Source organism: Protopterus annectens, chromosome 10.part0 (assembly GCF_019279795.1).
Source record: "Protopterus annectens isolate FY-2018-M chromosome 10.part0, PAN1.0, whole genome shotgun sequence".
Lineage (NCBI taxonomy): Eukaryota > Metazoa > Chordata > Ceratodontiformes > Protopteridae > Protopterus > Protopterus annectens.
In genome coordinates, this window is record NC_056744.1 from 371111290 (window position 1) to 371129373 (window position 18084).

General features: G+C 38.4%; 1 protein-coding gene across 1 annotated transcript in view; it reads left to right on the forward strand.

The window, feature by feature from the left end:
• LOC122813138 overlaps window positions 1-17090 on the forward strand; it is a 211479-nt gene extending 194389 nt beyond the window's left edge. The window contains exons 14-15 of the mRNA XM_044085285.1: window positions 8084-8270; window positions 16245-17090. Of these exons, the coding sequence (XP_043941220.1) occupies window positions 8084-8270; window positions 16245-16249 (192 nt within the window). The 3' untranslated portion in view covers window positions 16250-17090. The remainder of the gene's footprint in view (window positions 1-8083; window positions 8271-16244) is intronic.
• Window positions 17091-18084: the final 994 nt, after the last annotated feature.

Here is an 18084-nt window from a genome sequence, read left to right on the forward strand (position 1 = left end):
ATCAGCTCACAATAAGGCACCAAGCTCAACTGAACAGAAAAGTTTATTACAAAGCTAATGCCAACAATATAGTGCACACGTTTTCATCAAAAGTATGACTTCATCAGACATGTCTGATGAAGTCATACTTTTGATGAAAACGTGTGCACTATATTGTTGGCGTTAGCGTTGTAATAAACTTTTCTGTTCAGTTGAGCTTGGTGCCTTATTGTGAGCTGATCGATCTCCGAAATACTATGCCTAAGGCTGGCTATGCTTTCAATTCCAAATGAAAGTCCCTCTTTCAAGTCTAAAAATTCAGAAATCCAGATTGTTAAGAATGAAATAATGTCTTCTCCTTCTGTATTTTCAGGCAGTCCAAAGATCCTTATGTTGTTTCTCCTTTCCTGTTTTCCTAGTCATCTATTTTGTTAAGCAGCCATTTATTATGTTTAAGCAGAAATTCTTTTTGGAATTCTTCCTCTCTGAGTCTCCCTTCAATGTCATTTAGAGAAGTAACTATATTTGTTATTTTTGTATGGTGTTGCTGTAATAGTTCATAGGTTCATAGGTTCATGGGTTGGTACTAGGCTATCAGCCCTAGGGCCTATACAAGCCTAGCCATAACAATTCCCTGGCTATTTCTTCCCACATTATTTACTTTCCTGGACCCCTGTCTAGCAGGGTGACTGACATGATCCCTGGGGTGAATTTCCTTTCTCCCATCCAATCGTCAAGGTTCCTCTTGAAGAGGTCCAAAGAGGCACTCTGCTTGACATGTATGGGCAATCTATTCCAGAGTCTGGGGAGTCTCTGGGTCAGGAACCTATCCCTCCAGCATGTTTTGTTTATTGTGATGACAAGGTTTAGATCCCTGGAGCGTGTAGCTCTGAGGGATTGGGATTTCTTTAAGTGTAGCATGTCCAACAGCTCTGGGTTTGACATGGCATTGTATGTTAAGAGATCACCTCTGAGTAGATGATATGTGACAGAGTATAGCTGGAGTTTTTTAAGGCGGTCAGCGTAGGGCATCTGCTTTAGGCCTGTGATTCTTTTAGTGAGGTATTTCTGAGGCCTTTCCAGTTGTTGCAGCTGTCTTGAGAGGTACATACCAAATGGGGCGTTGTATTCTATAATGGGTCTAATGAGGGATGAGTACAGTGGGATAATGACCTCCTTTTTTCTGGATGAAAAGCCCTTCGTGATGAGGTGTGCCACATAGAAGGATTTCCTGACTGTTGTGGCAATGTGGTTATCGAAGGTGAGACCACTGTCCACCTGTGTCCCTAAGTCTCTTATCACACTTTCTGTGTTTAGTGTACTGCCACCTATATGGTAATTCATGGATACATGTTTTTCCCAAAGGGGATAACAATACATTTCTTGGCATTGAGCTTGAGCCCATGGCTCTGGCACCAAGCATCTGTTTCTGTAAGGCCCTTTTGTACAGTATCCACATCATTTGGGGATTCAATAATGGCTCCCAGTTTGCAGTCATCTGCAAACTTTGTTAGCCAGAGTCCCTTAGTGTTGACCTGTACTTCAGAGAAGTAGATGCCAAACAAGAGCGGCCCCAGGACTGAACCCTGAGGTACTCCACTTGTCACTTGTCTGGAGCTGGATTTGGAGTCGGCTACTTTTACAGTGTGGGTTCTATCAGTAAGCCATTTATCAACCCATTGGGTGACATAGGGATTAATGCCCAACTTAGTAAGTTTATCTATGATTCCAGAGTGGAGGATGGTGTCAAAGGCCTTGGCAAGGTCTAGATAGGCTGAGTGGACCACCTTACCCTTGTCTATGGCTCTGGAGACTGATTCCAAGAAGTCAATCAGGTTCAGGAGACAAGATCGGCCCTTCACAAACCCAAACTGGGTGGGGTCTAGTGTTTGAAGGTTGCCAATGTCTTTGTTTATAAGTTCCATGATAATATGCTCCATGGCCTTGCAGATAAGGCTTGTCAGACTGATGGGATGGTAGTTTCCTGGATCCAAGGTGGATCCTCCCTTGTGGATTGGGATAACTGTAGCTCTGCGCCACTCAGTGGGCATGAAACCTGAGGTGAGGCTATGATTAAACATGACACTTAGGTGAGGTGCCAGTTCATATTGTAGTTCATGTAGTACACAGCCCGGGATGTCATCTGGTCCCATGGATGCTGTACTCTTGGCTTTAGAGAGTGCGTTTTGTACCTGTGTGGCCGTTATTACTGGAATTTGGCAATCTTCCGGTATTGAGATGGGCCATTTAGGGGGTGAGATGGGGGTGAAGTTGGCACTGAATCGATCTGCCAGGATATTGGTAATATCCTTCGGATCAGTATATTTAATGCCATTCTGTTTTAGCTCAGAGCAGATCTAAGCATTGCCATTTAGATTCTTGACATAGTTATAGAATGCTTTGTGGTTGTCTTTGGAATCTTTGGCAATTTTATTTTCATAACTAGCTTTGGAGGATTTTATGAGGCATCTCAGTTTCTTACTGAGGCTAGTAAGGGAGTTTTTTGCATCCTGGGATTTTCCTCTTTTCTGCAAAAGTTTCTTCCTTTTGTTGTAAAGTTTGTTTATGGCAGGGGACCACCAGATTGGCTTCCATTTTTTGGATGAGAGCATTTTGGTTCTATTTGGGATGGCACAATTCATGCATGAGTGGATGTGCTCATACAGTGCCTTAGTGTGGGATTCAGCAGTTGAACTTTTAGTTCCCGTCTGCATGGGTGTCATGAAGTTTGTCACTTCTGACTTGAGTAGCATGAAGTTGGCTTTGGAGAAGTTTTTTATGGTGGTTTCTTTACTGAGGGGTGGGGGTGGGATGTGGATGTTAAGGGTGATTAGCTTATGGTCAGACCTGACTAACGAGGGGGTGACCATAGGTATGGAGCATTGATTTCCCATGTTGGTAATGACCAGGTCTAGGATATTGGAGCCCCTGGTGGGACTATGGATTAGTTGATCCAGGGCGTTGGAATTTATGAATTCCAAGAACCGTTCTAAAGGTGTTGGGACATGAGTAGTTTTCCCAGTTAATGGCAGGGTAGTTAAAATTACCCAGTATTAGGGTGTTTGGTTCTATCTTAATATTTTCCAGTATGTTTAGAAAGGTGTAGTGAGAATCTTGGGGTATGGTGGGGGATCTGTAGCAAGCTACAATTTGGATTGCAGTCTTACCTAGTGTTAGTTGCACTTGGAGAATTTCAGACACATTGTGTTGGCCAACTAGCCTGGTGGTGTGAATATCCTTGGTGAATATTGACACTCCTCCACCTTTAATGTTTCGGTCCTGGTTTGGTGGCCAAAAAGTGTGGTAAGAGTTGTAGCCTGGTATTGCAGGGGTGCTCTCTGGAGCCTTGAACCAGGTCTCAGTTACTGCACAGATATCGATGTTCTCCATTTTTAGGAGAGCCTCGAGAGAGTGCATTTTGAGGTTTAGACGTCTAGCATTGAGTGGCATTACTTTCAGATTTTGCATGCTTGTACCTGTTATGGTGGTGGTTTTGTCCTTTGAAGTTTGCCTAAAAAAGGCACTATAGAGGTGGCAAGAGCCTTAGCCAGTAACCTGAATCCCAGGGGCAATAGGTGCAGACCATCTCTGGCAAAGCATCATGGTCTGTCAATCATGTCATCCCAGGCAGACAGATACTGGATCCCCTTTGAATGACACCATAAGCTTAGCCAATTGTTGAAGTCAATCATTTTATCCTTATATTGTGGTATCATTCTGGGCGAAGGCAGGATGCTACTCAGGGCTAGGGTCATACCTGCCTGGGCCACTTGATCCGAGAGCTCTTCCATGTCTCTTTTCATGTAGTCCAGGGAGGTACGTCTCAAGTCATTCACTCCAACATGGACAATGACAGAGTCATATTTGTACTTGTTGTGGAGTGACTTGAGTGCATGCGTTATGTGGCGGATCCTGGCACCCGACAGGCAGCTGACTGTAATTTTCTCCTTATTCAATCTGGTGAGAGGAACATCAGTGTGCCGGACTATAGAGTCACCTATGACTAAAGTGTTAAGTACATTGTCTTGTCTTAGGGGCTGTTGCTGGGTGGCACACTGGTGTTGTGAACTATGTGACATGGTTGTGATTGGTGTTTGTTTGCATTTCAGCTTCAGAGGTCTTTGTTGCTTGGGCAGGTTACAGTTAAGGGCTTCTGCATATGTGGATTTAGTGTTGCTATATGTGGGTGTTGGTGGTGCGGGTTTAGAAGGGCTATGTGTTGCTTGAGGTGTAGTGTGGGTGTTAACCTTCTCCTCTTGACTGTTTAGCACAATCTTGGGTGGAGAGAGCTTTGCTTCCATTTTGGCTATGTAAGTGCATCTCTCACAGGTTGTAGTGTTGGGTGGTAGGAGGAGAGGGTTGTCTGTGTACATGAGGCAATTGCTGCATTGCCCCAGTATGCCCAGATTCACCAGGTGGACAGGAGAAATCACCGGAAGCTGACCCTTGGACATGCCTGGTTTGGGGCTTTTTTTTTTTCTTTGTAAAGTATAGGAGCTGTTTCCTTAGCAAGGTACTTTGCAATTATAGGCTGTTTAGTACCTACTATTAATTTCTCCTTGTTAACAAGGAGAGTTCAGTGTTTGTATGGGTTTAAGGCTTCCTAGTGCTTTCCAGCAGGTATTAGAGAAAGTGCTAGTCACAGGGATGCTTAAAGGTAAGATTGAAAAGAATGCACTCTGCAGTGTGCACTAGAGAACTTAGATGTGAAAGTAGGTAACTTGAGTTTTACCTGTTTAAAAAGTTAAGGTTTAGTGGAGAGTTACTATTTTTAAAACAGCAAGATGGATTGAAAGGGGTGGTCACTTTTGTATTTTGGTACTATGAAATACTGTAGGATGGCCAATAAATTTAAATAATTGAAGGGGTGGGAGTTCAAAAATGATGATTTTGTGATTACTCACATAAGCCAGTGAAAGTAGAGAGAAATGAGATATATGGTCAGATTAACATAAGAGGCGGGCAACTAGAAAGACAGTGGTATTTAACAAGACAACTTAAATGCGTGGGAGGGCGGGAAAAATTTCTGCCTGACTCAGAACAGAGAGAGCTGTGGTCTCTTTTGAAGTTTTAATATGCTGTTAAAACAGAATGCAAGCAAAACACAAGGTAAAGAAAACAAACTACAGTATTCAAAATATAGAAAGTAATACAAAAAATAACAGCAAACTAACCTTTCCTTCACAGCAAAGTGTAGCAGAGTCTGGATGAGCCTTTCCTTAAGAGTATCAGTCTGTTTTTGAGAATTTAATTTGAGATTTTCTAAGTCATTTTTAAATCCATCCATTTTCAAAGATAGTTCCTGTAATGTAGATGTCATCAATTGCAGTTCTTTATTCAAAGCAGCATCTGGACAAGAATTCTTTGAGTTGTTCATATTCAGTGACTCAATATATCTCCAAGTTACTTGACAGGAAAATGTTTGTATATCACCACCAAAATTGATATTTATGTAGTTTAGTAGTTTATCCATAGATTTCTGATGTTTTAAACATGAAAATAATAAAATGTTCCTATATTACTATACTAGTTTATGGAGCTCTCAAAATTCAGTGCTCTCAGTTGGCCATCTAGGCTCTGCCTCCCAGGTTGATGGTTTCTTTGTGTTGCAGCTTTTCTGCTTAAAAGGTTGCTTTTGCACATTTATCAAGACCAAATGACATTCTTATATAATCTGAAAAAGTTTTGACTACTTGCAGTTGTGCTTTCATTTCCTCATCTGATGAACCATACAGTTTTAAATCATCTACAAAAAAACACTTTGTTGTTTTCTGGGAGCCAAATTATAGCCCTGATTTAATATGTTAAGTCAACACCTTAATGGATTACGGACAAGACAGAAGAGCAGCGGTGACAAAGAATCACCCGGGAATACCCTGTTTAAAGTTTTATCCTGGAATAATAATTTGTCCTTTTTCATGGCTTAATTGCAAAGTGGTCTGCCACTGTTTCATGGTCGTTGTAATGTAATTGATCAGTGTAGGGTGTATCTTATTTATTTTTAAGCACTCTTTTAATCATGAGTGTGGGATACTGTCAGTTGCTTTTTTTGTGGTATATCCATGCCATCCTTAGATTCTTCCCCTTTTTACAGTTCTGTGTTATGACTTTATTTAAAAACAAATGAGCCTTTGTTCCATATGACTTTCTTTTGTTACCGTTTTATTCTATGGCTATGATTGAGTTTCTTCTAAATGATTGTAAACTCAGTTGGCATCAATTCCAGTGTATAGTTCATACATCATCGAAAGGCAAGTTATTAGTCTATAGTTTTTAGGATAGCTTGCAGGTCCACTCTTAATTAGGAGTATTGTTTTCTCTGTTGTTAACCAGGTTGGTGTCTGTTCTGGGTGCTCATATAAATCATTGTTACTCATGGCAAAATCTTCATGTAGAAATATCAATACCTTTAGCCAGAACTTAGGTACTGCATCGGGAACTGAGGATTTCCAATTAAGACCTTTTCTTAATTTTATTTCAATCTCTCAGGCTGTTTCACTCCATTTCATATCCTGTACATTTGAACTTCTTTTTCTTTCTTTTACTTCTCCTATCCATTTAGCGGGTCTATATCGGTTCCCATTCAGAAGCCTGAAACATCATAAGCCTGAAAATCAAAATCCTGAAACCAAAAGCCTGAAAATTCAGAATCCTGAAAACTCAAAATCCTGAAAGCCCAAAATCCTGAAAGCCCAAAATCCTGAAACTCAAAATCCTGAAAACACAAAATAGACATACTGATGTCATTGTGGCTTTGCTATTGTTAGCCCTGTGGTGTTAGGTCATGCGTTGGGGTCAGGTAAGTGTGCGGTTGGTTTTATTTTAGGGTTAGGGGCGGTTTAAGTGAGTTAGGGTTAGGGCGCAGGTTAGGCATGTATGCAATAGTGACAAATATTGGGGTTAGGGGCGGTTTAAGTGAGTTAGGGTTAGGGCGCGGGTCAGGTGAGTGTGCGATAGTGACGGACCTTAGGGTTAGGGTCAGGGTCAGTTGGTAGATATTAGTGTCTTTATAGTGACATATTAGCATTATTTGTGTTTTCAGGATTTTGAGTTTCAGGATTTTGGGCTTTCAGGATTTTGGGCTTTCAGGATTTTGAGTTTTCAGGATTCTGAATTTTCAGGCTTTTGGTTTCAGGATTTTGATTTTCAGGCTTATGATGTTTCAGGCTTCTGAATGGGAACCGTCTATATCATATGAGCAAATCGCACAAATTACGAACACTCATAATATCGAATGTACCGGACCTCAAACTTCCTATTGTGGGGGGCTGTGCCCCCCACTAAATATATATTCCAACTCCAAGATCACACTACAGTGACGAAAGAGCAAATATCCCATTCTTCACTGTACCGCAATGTCAGAAAACGCACTTCAAGGTCCGGTACGTTCGATATTATGAGCGTTCGCAATTTGTGTGATTCGTTCATATGTTATGGACCCCATTTAGCATGTTTGTTATGTTCCAAAGGATTTTCATAGATATTTCTCCAAAATGTATCTAGTTCTCTTTTTTGGGTGGTGTTTCAATTCCTTTTGCCTTGTTTCCCAGTTCTCTATAAAACCTTTTTGGGACATCAATAAATTGCTTATTTTGTATTTTTTCCTTTATATTTATCTGTATATTTTCTAACCTTTTCTGCCTGTGCTGATATTTTTAGTTTATTATTTGCAATATAGATCCTGATCTGTTCTGATACTGCACGTTGCTTTTATATGTATGTGGCTCCTCCTATTTTCCATTTTTGCATAAATATTTTGAAAGATGAATCATTAGCTAGCATCAGGATCACGAGTGAAGATAAAGCTTTTGACTGTAATTATACTATTATTTGTAGTTGGCACATTAAAATGTGCTCTTTCTTTATTGGTTTTTTTTTATATTTTTTTTTATTGGCCAGAGAACACATATTCAGCAAATGTCCTTAGTAATTTTATGCATGTGAATAACAAGATATAATAATTTGTACATATGTGTCTTCCAAATTTTGAGCAGAAGTACTTTTTCATGTTTTGTGATATTTCTTTATATTAGCATTAATGTATTACTCAACATTTAATATGTTTATCTGGTTCTCCACTTATATACAATTTAAACTCTTCTAGGACTCTTATGTTTGCCAAGCTGCCATTCATGACGGGAAGCTGTCCAGTATGGGTGGATTAGTAACTGTGGAGAAAAAACCAGGGCAAAGCCAATATGTGGGATCTAGCAGAAATGATGTAACTACCCACAGTTATGGGGCTTTTTCCGAGTCTTTTATACTTACACAGGCACCTGACGAGTTCCTTGGTAAGTATTTAAAGTAAAGCATTGTATTAAAATACTGAAAATTTGCTTTCAAAACTCTTCTAATGTTCCTTTCTCTTATGAAACAAATATCCACATTTTGTGAAGAAAGGTAGTTACTCAGCTATTTTGTGACACTATAGTGTAGTGATAAAAAGCTCTGCATTACAGTGTTTAAAACTTAGGTTTGAGTCCCACCAGCAACAACTTGCATACTAGTTCAGCTAATTCAGTGCTGTGTACAATGTCCCCTCCCCTCATGCTCTCTTGTTGAATGTATAGCACCATAAACTGAAATATATGCTCTTTATTTATTTCTATATGTTGATATAAAGCATCACTTCTCAAACATAATCTAATGTCACTCATATGTTGCAATATACGTTGTTTTAACATTCTTTTGTTTTTTTCCAACGTGGAATACTTGGCATGATGTGCACTCAGCCAAGTACACCTCATTTTTAGTTCTGCAACCTGCATGTAATCTGGCTGTATACCTCCTACTTGGCACAGGCTGTACAAAAATGTTGTTTTCTTTAACATATTGACATGCCTTGTATTTTCTACACCAGAAGGTTCCCAGCTTCTGTCTGTGTGCATTAGACTTGTTAGGATATATGTTTTTAAATAAAATTTGTTTCAGATTCTGGCTATTAGTATAAGCAAATCTGGGGTGGGGACCTACTAATGCTTTCAGTTTATCATCAGTATGTAAAATCTTCCAATTCTTTTTATCACTTGCCACATAACATCAATGTCACTATTATAATGTAAATTTAGTCTCACAGACGGTTTATTATTCAGTTTCTGTTCATTAGCAATAATCCCATTGTCAGAATTACCTACACTACATTCAAACCAAGACTTGCCTTTATTCCTTTTCCAACTTTTCGACCTAGTTATTGTTCTCCTTATTCTTTGTGCTGGATAACCATGACTGGCAAACATGTGCTGCATATTATTTAATTCACTTTCATATATATTGTCTACAGTGCACAATCTATTATTAAAAATGTGCCTCAGGTGCATGCTGTCATACTATAATGTATTATTTCTCCAGCAACTTTTCCTATACACTCTAGTATGTAATTTGCCAGTCAAATCTTTATACATTTTCACATCTAAAAATCTATTGATTAAACAGAATAATTAACAGTAAAACGTAAAAATCTGTTTTTCAAATAACTAACAAATGACAATAATTCTTCAGTAGCACTACTCCACAAAATAAATATATCATCCACAAATCAGTGGTACACTTTCGACTTGCCTTCCAATGGCAAGTACTAGCTAAAACATGGGTAGTATCCCACTGTGCCAACATCAAGGCACAGGGGGTACTCATGGCTACACCATCTCTCTGCCAGTAATATTGATCATAAAGCATGAATACATCATTACCCAATATCAATTCAAGAAAAGCACATGTCTGTGTAACTTTCTTTTCATCAAACACTGCATGAGATGAAATAAAATCTTAGACAGCTGAGATTCCATAAAAATTCGGAATCACAGTAAATAAATTATTTACATCTGAAGTCACAAGTAAACAACTTTCAGAACCACTTGTGGATTCATAAAAATCAGTTAAGGATCTTAAAAAATAAGATGTGCCATTAATTACTGATGGTGCATGGAACAGCATTACATTAAGTCCTTCTCCAGCCATATGGAGAAGAACTCAGTGACCCAGCCCTTGCCAGATACTATAGGTCTGTATGGGGGTTTGAGGGGGTCCTTATGGATCTTAGGTAGACCTTTCAATATAGGTATGATAGGTTGTTCAACTATCACAAACCTCTATATTTCTTCAGTTAGAACATTAGATTGCAATAAATCATCTAAAGCATGTTTTCCATGTGCAATAAAATCACTCACTTGATTACATGTTATATTCTTGTAAGTAACATTTTCTTTAAGCATTTTTAATATATCATGTACGTAGTCCCCTCTATCAAGTATCACAGTTCCACCCCTGTTATCAGCTGGTCTGATAGTAACATCAAAGTTATTCCTCAAATTACTAAGAGCTTTCAATTCAGACTCAGTTAAATTATAGTAGCCATGTCTTTTCTTTGTAGCTAACATATCAGAAATTTCCATTGTACATAAATTCAAAAAAGTGTCCATAACAGGATGTGCAAGTGACAGAAATGTGCTTGGTTTCTTCAAAGGTATCTCAATACTATCATTGTCCTTTTGGGCAAATAGTAATTTAAGGAGAACCTTTCTCCCAAACAAATGTAAATCAGAAAAAAACTGATGCATTTTGGCACTTTGTGCTGGTATAAAAGACATACCTCTGTTTAACAAGGTAAGCTCAGAGTCTGATAAAACATATTTAGAAAGATTGTAAACCATATTTTCATCAGTATAAACAGCAGTACTCTTATCCCATCAGTTTTCTTCTTTTTCTGCTGGGCGATCTTACTTTCCATTGTATATTTTTCATCCTCATAGTGACCGGGAGAGTTAAAAAACCCAAACCAATCAAAGGCATAATTTTCGGTCTAGCTCCCAGTTCTTTATGTAAGCTTTTGCCATTATTTGTGACTGCATCACATTGATTCGGCTGTATAATGTCATTTTACTTGCATTTTCATTTTGCAACTCATTTTCAATCACTGCTGTGTTCTTAGAGAATGCTGGTGCTTCACTGTCTGTTCTGCCACACCGGAAGTGCTAGACCCTTTCACTTCCGGTTGTCTTTTCCTCAAGCTGTTCAACCTCAATTGCAATTTTATTCGTATTTTTGGCACCAGAATTGAATCTGGGCCATGCAAAGACATAGCCCTTGAAAAAATCACTATAGTCTCTTTGTAACTTCCATATTTTAATACACTGAAGCTTTTCATCATAAGCATTAAGAGAATGAAACAGAGCATCCAACCTTGCAAAATACACATCATTGTCCAAGTTCTTTTCTATTTCATTCTGCATTTTCTCTATTTTTTTTCAACTAATTCTTTTTCAATGGGTGAAAAAAAGTCCAGCAACAACTGTATATACTTAAAGCTGGTGTCTAGATGCAAGGCTTGCCATCTGCCTACCAGTCCAGGGCAAGCCTCCCCATAAGAAGGCATACATAAAATACGCAGTCCTCTTGGAACTATTGTAAATGCAGGCATGCTTGTAAATGGAGCCTTTGCCATTGCATACATTTGAGTTTAAATAGCTCTTTTCTAGTTCCAATGAGACACTCATCCTAACAAGTGTCAGGGTCATTGCAGTCTCCAGTAACATTCAGCTGAACAATAGTAGAGGGTTATTGTTCATATTCGCCATTCCCTTTGCTCTTTCCTTGAATGTTCGTGGTGTCACAGGGTCGTATTCAAGGTCAATAGCTTCTGGATCAGCACCAGCCATGTCCACTTCCTCAGCAGAATGTGAAGCAGCAGCAACAGCAAGGTGATACTGGTATGTGAGCTCAGCTATGCCCATTTTACAACTATGGGTTGCTTCAGTGCATGTGTGATTGTTCATATCAGGCATGCTCCCTACATGCCAATGTCCCTTCATGATGTGAGCAGTCATTGCACTGTCAACTCACTTTTTGTAACTTTGAAGATTCTTTATGTGGCACTACCACACAGTCACTTTGACCATTCTTGAATAGAGTATTTTCACTGACAGGCATGTCAGGTTTAAATTGCTTGTTTAATTCTACATTAATATTCTTTTTCTGGGCCATTTTCCAGTATAAATGCACTCTGGAGAAATGAGAATTGTTGCACTATAATCTACAGTACTTTTTCATGACCGTAACTGTCTCTGCAAAAACATTTACCATATGCCTCCTTATTTGCTGTGCAATTGATTGTACTTTTATTTTTCCAGTTTCTAGGATTTGTTTCACTTTGTTTTCATGTGCATAATTAGTTTTATGCACATTCATCTCCCCTGTAATGTTTTTAAGGTGCTCATCAGACAGTTTATCTCACTACATGCATATGTGGCTTTTTCAATACTAACTTGGCTTCTCTTAGTAGTTTGCCCACTAAGGTGTGATTTCTGAAGCCACCCCCAAGATGTGATTTCTGATTTCTGCTATGATGTGATTTCTGATGCCTCCTAAGGTGTGATTTCTGAAGCCCCCCCCCCCAAGATATGATTTCTGATGTCCCCTATGATGTGATTTCTGATGCCCCCAAGTTGTGATTTCTGGTGCCCCTTAAGATGTGATTTCTGATACCCCCTAAGGTGTGATTTCTGATGTTCCCTAAGCTGTAATTTCTGATGCCTCCTAAGGTGTGATTTCAGATGCCCTACACTATTCTGTCCATTATCAGCAAGTCTTGTAGTTCACCGGAAACTGTGTTAGTTTTAATTCAGTGACATAGCCTCTGGGGGCATTTAGAATAATGGTTAAGATCTTCATTTCATAAACACAAGGTACAAGATTGGATTCTGACCATAGATTATTGGCAGTTTGTATAGTAATACTGTGCAGACCATGACAGGAAACTCAGTGGCTGGGAAGAGGAACAGACTGACAGAGGACAGGAAACTGTCAAGATAGGTTGCGGGCTTCTTGGTGGGTTCATCCTGACACACCACAGAAAACTAATTACAGTTCTCCAAGAGGTTCATCCTGAGAGGAACAGAGGAGAGATATGACTTGTTTCTGTGGCTACCAAGGCACAGGAAATGCAGGCAGGCTCAGTAATAGTTCTGTCATGTAGATATCTAGTCACCCTGCATTTGCACACAGACAGTATGACATTTTAAAAGGGATGGTGTGCCTCCAGTACATCAGGAAGAGACTGTGTATCAGCACATTTCTGAGGAAGAGCAAGCATGGCCCACATGCCCACAGTTGCTTCACAGGTGGCACAATGTCAGAACAGTTACCTGTAGCAGTGCACAGGTATGTGAAAACTACATAGGTGCTGCAGACAGATTTCAGGTAAGTAGTGGCTGGTATGGACTGTCCTGTATGTATACATGCTCTGATCCACATGTGTAACCTACACACGAGTATGTCCTAGAGTAGGAATGCAGGGACAAGAGCTGCTAGAAGAGTTCAACACAAAGGATTTCTTTATTTCCATTGTTTAAAGTTAAAATTGAATAAGTTCTTGATCTAGCATTCATTCATCAAGTTTCTTCATATCTTATTGGATTGCCAGCTCTGGCTTTGGGTATCAGTATCTCTGTGGACTGATGTCCATACCGAGTTCAACCAGACTTGCATGTTTCTTCCTGTGATTCAGGAATCAAACTCCAATCCATTAGTTAAACATCTGTAAGACTGTTGTCATTTGGTTCAAACACAACTGAAATGAGTCCTGTTAGTAGTGCATTAGTCTTGGGTACCCTTAGATGCCATTTTATTTAAATAAAGCAGCACTTGATGATTCCTTAACTGCTGCTGCTTGCATCTCACTGTCATTTATTTATTTTGCATTTGTAGGCCAGTGAAGTCTGGCTGGACACAAAGGTCCCTTTTCAGCAGAGGCCCAGAGAGAGAAAAGTTCCGGTACATGCAGTACAGACAAAATCGTTTAAGTTACATAATATCAACAGTGTCAAGTAGAATACAATTAAAATGTTACCCTTTACACTCTGGAAGCAAACCAGTGGACAATTTATTGATAATAACTAATGAGAAAAACACCCAAAGAAAAATGTTACATATCACCCCATCATTTGATTTAATATTAGAAAGCATTTAAAACTTTTTAACTGCTCATTAGAACCCTTCATCCACCAAAATACAAATCAGTCCATTGTGTATGTACCATCCTGTACAGTTTTGGCCCAGTTATTATATAGTAGGGGAATATCCTTGGTGTCCTAGCCAAATGTCTCCTAGACAGTATGCATACTACCTTGCACCTTGCTGAAAATAGATTATGCCTGGTGGGACTATCCCTATCAACAAAAGTAAATACACTAAAATGAATAAATAAAAACCTTTCTCAGTTTTGAAGTTAGTAATAAACCAGTATGTGCATTGTGTTTATTTATTTACATTTGTTTTCTGGGGTAGTGCACTGATCAGTACTGACCAGTTTTAGACTCAGACTGCATGAAACGCAAAACATTTCACCAAAGAAAATGCAGAAATGTAAGCAATAACAGAGTAGTTTAGACTAATTACATAGAAATAGTGTACATGCATTTGAGTAAACAAGCACAGTGCAATGTACAATCAAGCAGAGTGTAATGCACAATATGTGCATTAGTTTCTAAAGTGGATCAATCTTCAGTGAGTCTGGCGAGAGGAGAAGAGACTCAGAAAGAAGCTAGATTAGGTGATGTGTCCTCTGTTGAAGCAAGAACATTTGGCTTAGATGAAGAAGTGCTTTTGAGTTGCATTCTGAATTTGGAATAAGTGATGAATACATTAATGTAGGGAGAGCTTGCCAAAGAGTAGGTGCTTGAGAGGAGAAAGCATGTACAGTGCTGTGGAGTTTGCTTCTAGGGGTAATGAAAGTTGGTGTGTTTTGTGAGTAATGGCTCAAGTTCTATGAGGAGGTTTTGTTTTCATAAAGTCAAGCTGCATGGGGAGAAAATATTGGAGCTGGAGTAGTTTATAGAGTTGGGATCAAAAAGTAGGTTAGATCTTTGTTTTATGGGTAGCCATGTTGGCTTTTTCTAGGGTGATACAGTGATGCTCACGTTGAGATGAGTTTGTAATGAATTGTCAGATGCTGTTAAATTTAGTCTGCAGTGGTAGAGTATTTTTCTTGGAGGCAGAAGCAAAAATTGGGAGCCCATATTCAAGTTAAGAAAGGAGAACTCCTTTGCCAATGACTGCTCTGGCTAGGTGAGATAGAGGAGGGGAGACTTTTTTGGCCCAGAAGAGGAGGAAGTTTATTTTGGCTCTCACTTTATCTATGTTGAAATGGAAGTTTAGTGACTGATCAAGCCATGGTCCTAGATATTTGAAGGTGGAGGTTGTCTCTACAGAATGGTTGTGTAGGTCAAAGATATTTAAAAAATCAGGTATTTGGTGAATTTTATGTGGAGTTCCAAAAAACATAGTCTTAGTCTTTGTGGGGTTGAGAAGTAGTTTATGGTTTATGAGCCATTGGTGGAGCTCATGTAAGTCTGACTCAAGTTGGCATTGAATCAATGTTGTCGTGAGTCATCAGCATAGAGGATATGTTGGAGATGTGGGAAGTCACAAGGAAGTTTGTTCATGAATATGGAGAAGAGGAGGGGGCAAGAATGGATCCCTGTGGTACACTTTTGGTAACAGGTGCAGATTTTGATTGGGATGATCCTATTTTATCAAATAAGTGTCTGTCAGTGAGGAAAGTTTAAAACCAGGGAGTAACATCTGGACTGATACCAATTTCAATTAGTCTGTTTTGGAGAAGATAGTGGTAAATGTGATTAAATGCCTTTGCCAGGTCTATAAATAGGGTACCTGTGAGGAGGCTAATATCAGAGTTTAGCAGGGCTGTTTGGAAAAGAGCAGGTGGTACTGCTGGATATAGAGGCAGAGTTGGGAGTAGACTATCTTTTCAAGAAGTTTTCCCAGAATTGGCAGGATGGACATTAGACAGAGGTGAGGGATATATTTTGGGTTAGTTTACTTTGGGAGAGGTTTAATTAGAGCAGTTTTCCAAATCTGTAGCATGATGTTTTGTGTGAGTCATAAATTATGTATGTGGGTGAGAGGAAGACATAGATGTTCTCTGCAGTGATATATGAACCAGGGGTTTATGTTGTCAGATCCAGGAGGGGTAAGAGTGGAAATATTTTCATTTACAATAAAATTTGAAATGAAGCAAGAGTGTCATTTATCTTTTGCACGCTGAAGTAAAAGAACTGAATAGAAGAAGCTTTCTTAATTCTGTTGTTCTGAGGTTCAGGAAATAATACATGATTATACCATATTCTTAAATAATGCTATAATATTAATAATAATATTAGATTACATTATAATAATTCAATATTTATATTTTTATCACATCCTGGTGAGACTTCTTAATTCTGATTTTTTTTTTATCTTTCCATCTTTAGGTTAGCATGGGTCATCACTGTTTCTTGGACGCAGGCTACAGATGCAAAAGGAAAACTTTTTTGGAGGACTGGTGAGCAAAGAGTTGGAATAAATAAAGGTTCAGAGAGCTTTTTAGGCGTGTTCAAATCAGACAAATTTGCTAATTCTACTGCATAAGAATTCAAAAGATACTTTTAAAAGGACAGCTCCAAAATGCTCTAACAAACTCATCAACTATGTGTGACTCAATAAAATGTCAACACACAGAAAAAGAGCAAATAAATATTTTTTCTGACTGTTTCACTATTTTTTTTTTTGGAAGTCATTCTTCTTGAGGTTTAAATGGGCACCACCAGTATGCTGTGCATTTGTTTTTGGGGATGTACCAGGAGTGTCTGCCTAATTAGGAAACTAGATGAAAGTGTTGGGTTTCAACCATATGCCAACGGAATTTATGGGAATCAAACTTGTGTCTTCATGACATAGCAACTTCACATCTTCCTGTCTTATGTATTGAATTGTGCTGTTTGGAATTTTCAGGTTGCTGACATGCCATATTAGTGAAATATGTACCTGCTATTTCATTTGTTTAAATGTATCTACAGTACATTACAAATCCATTCCTCAGGACCTGCTCTGCTTACCTGGTTCAATGATGCACTGATACTATGTAGCTGTACTTTGCAATTTTTTTTCTTCAGCTTTAACTGAATGTTTGAGACAGAATGTAAAACCATGTCATATTAAAACAAAAGTCAAGCACTTTCATAACATTTTTTTTCATTTCTTCTAATTTGATGTTTATTTGTATTTTCCTGTTAGATAACACTTTAGGCACACTTAATAAAAGAAGTACATGCTGTTCACAACTTGAATCATTTATGTGTCAAAGCCAGCATGTCTTTCATCTAAAGTAATTATAATAGTTTGCATTTCACTCACTGTAGCTATATATTTATTTTCAATGTGGAGTTAACTGAAAGAGCTCAGTCCTTCCTTATAGCCTTTCACGGTGCCAAGGAAATAAAACAGGTTAATAAGTTTCTCAGATCTGTAGTTAAACAGTGCACAACAAACATTGCAATGAGTTTCAATGATGCAGGTAAATCAGCAATCCACATAGCTGACTTAGATTTAGGCAAAAAAGTATTTTTGTATGAAAAGTTGACCTGCATCTCTTGCACTCCCACATATCTAAATATACTAATTTGAAGATTGCACAACCTTGGCAATAAGAAGAAACATCTTTACACCACAAGTTCCATGATCTCACTTAAATACCCACTTGTACTTTACCTAAACATAGCAGCCATTGAAAAAATGGAATAATATTGCAACAATAACTTGTACATCCCTAAACATAGCAGCCAATGAAAAAATGGAATAATATTGCAACAGTACTGCATAACTTGTACTTCCCTAAACATAGCAGCCAGTGAAAAAAATGTTATATTGCAACAATATTGCATAAATGTACTTCACCTAAACATAGTAGCCAATGAAAAAAATGTAATAATATTGCAACAATATTGCATAACTTGTACTTCACCTAAACATAGCAGCCAATGAAAAAAATCGCAACCATACTGCATAGCTTGTACTTCACATAAACATAGCAGCCAATGAAAAAAATGAATAATTATTACAACAATATTGCATAACTGTGGTGCAATATTCACTATATGACAGTTGTCACACTACAAATGAATCACTTGTTCGGTTCCTGAATGTCCTTACCTGCTCACTTTTGGTAAAGTGACACTTGTGATTTATTCCCACTGTAATGACCAGCTACATATTTTCTGTTCTGGATTTGTTTTATGGCCCTCATGTACCACTTTGTCTTTTCCTAAAATATTC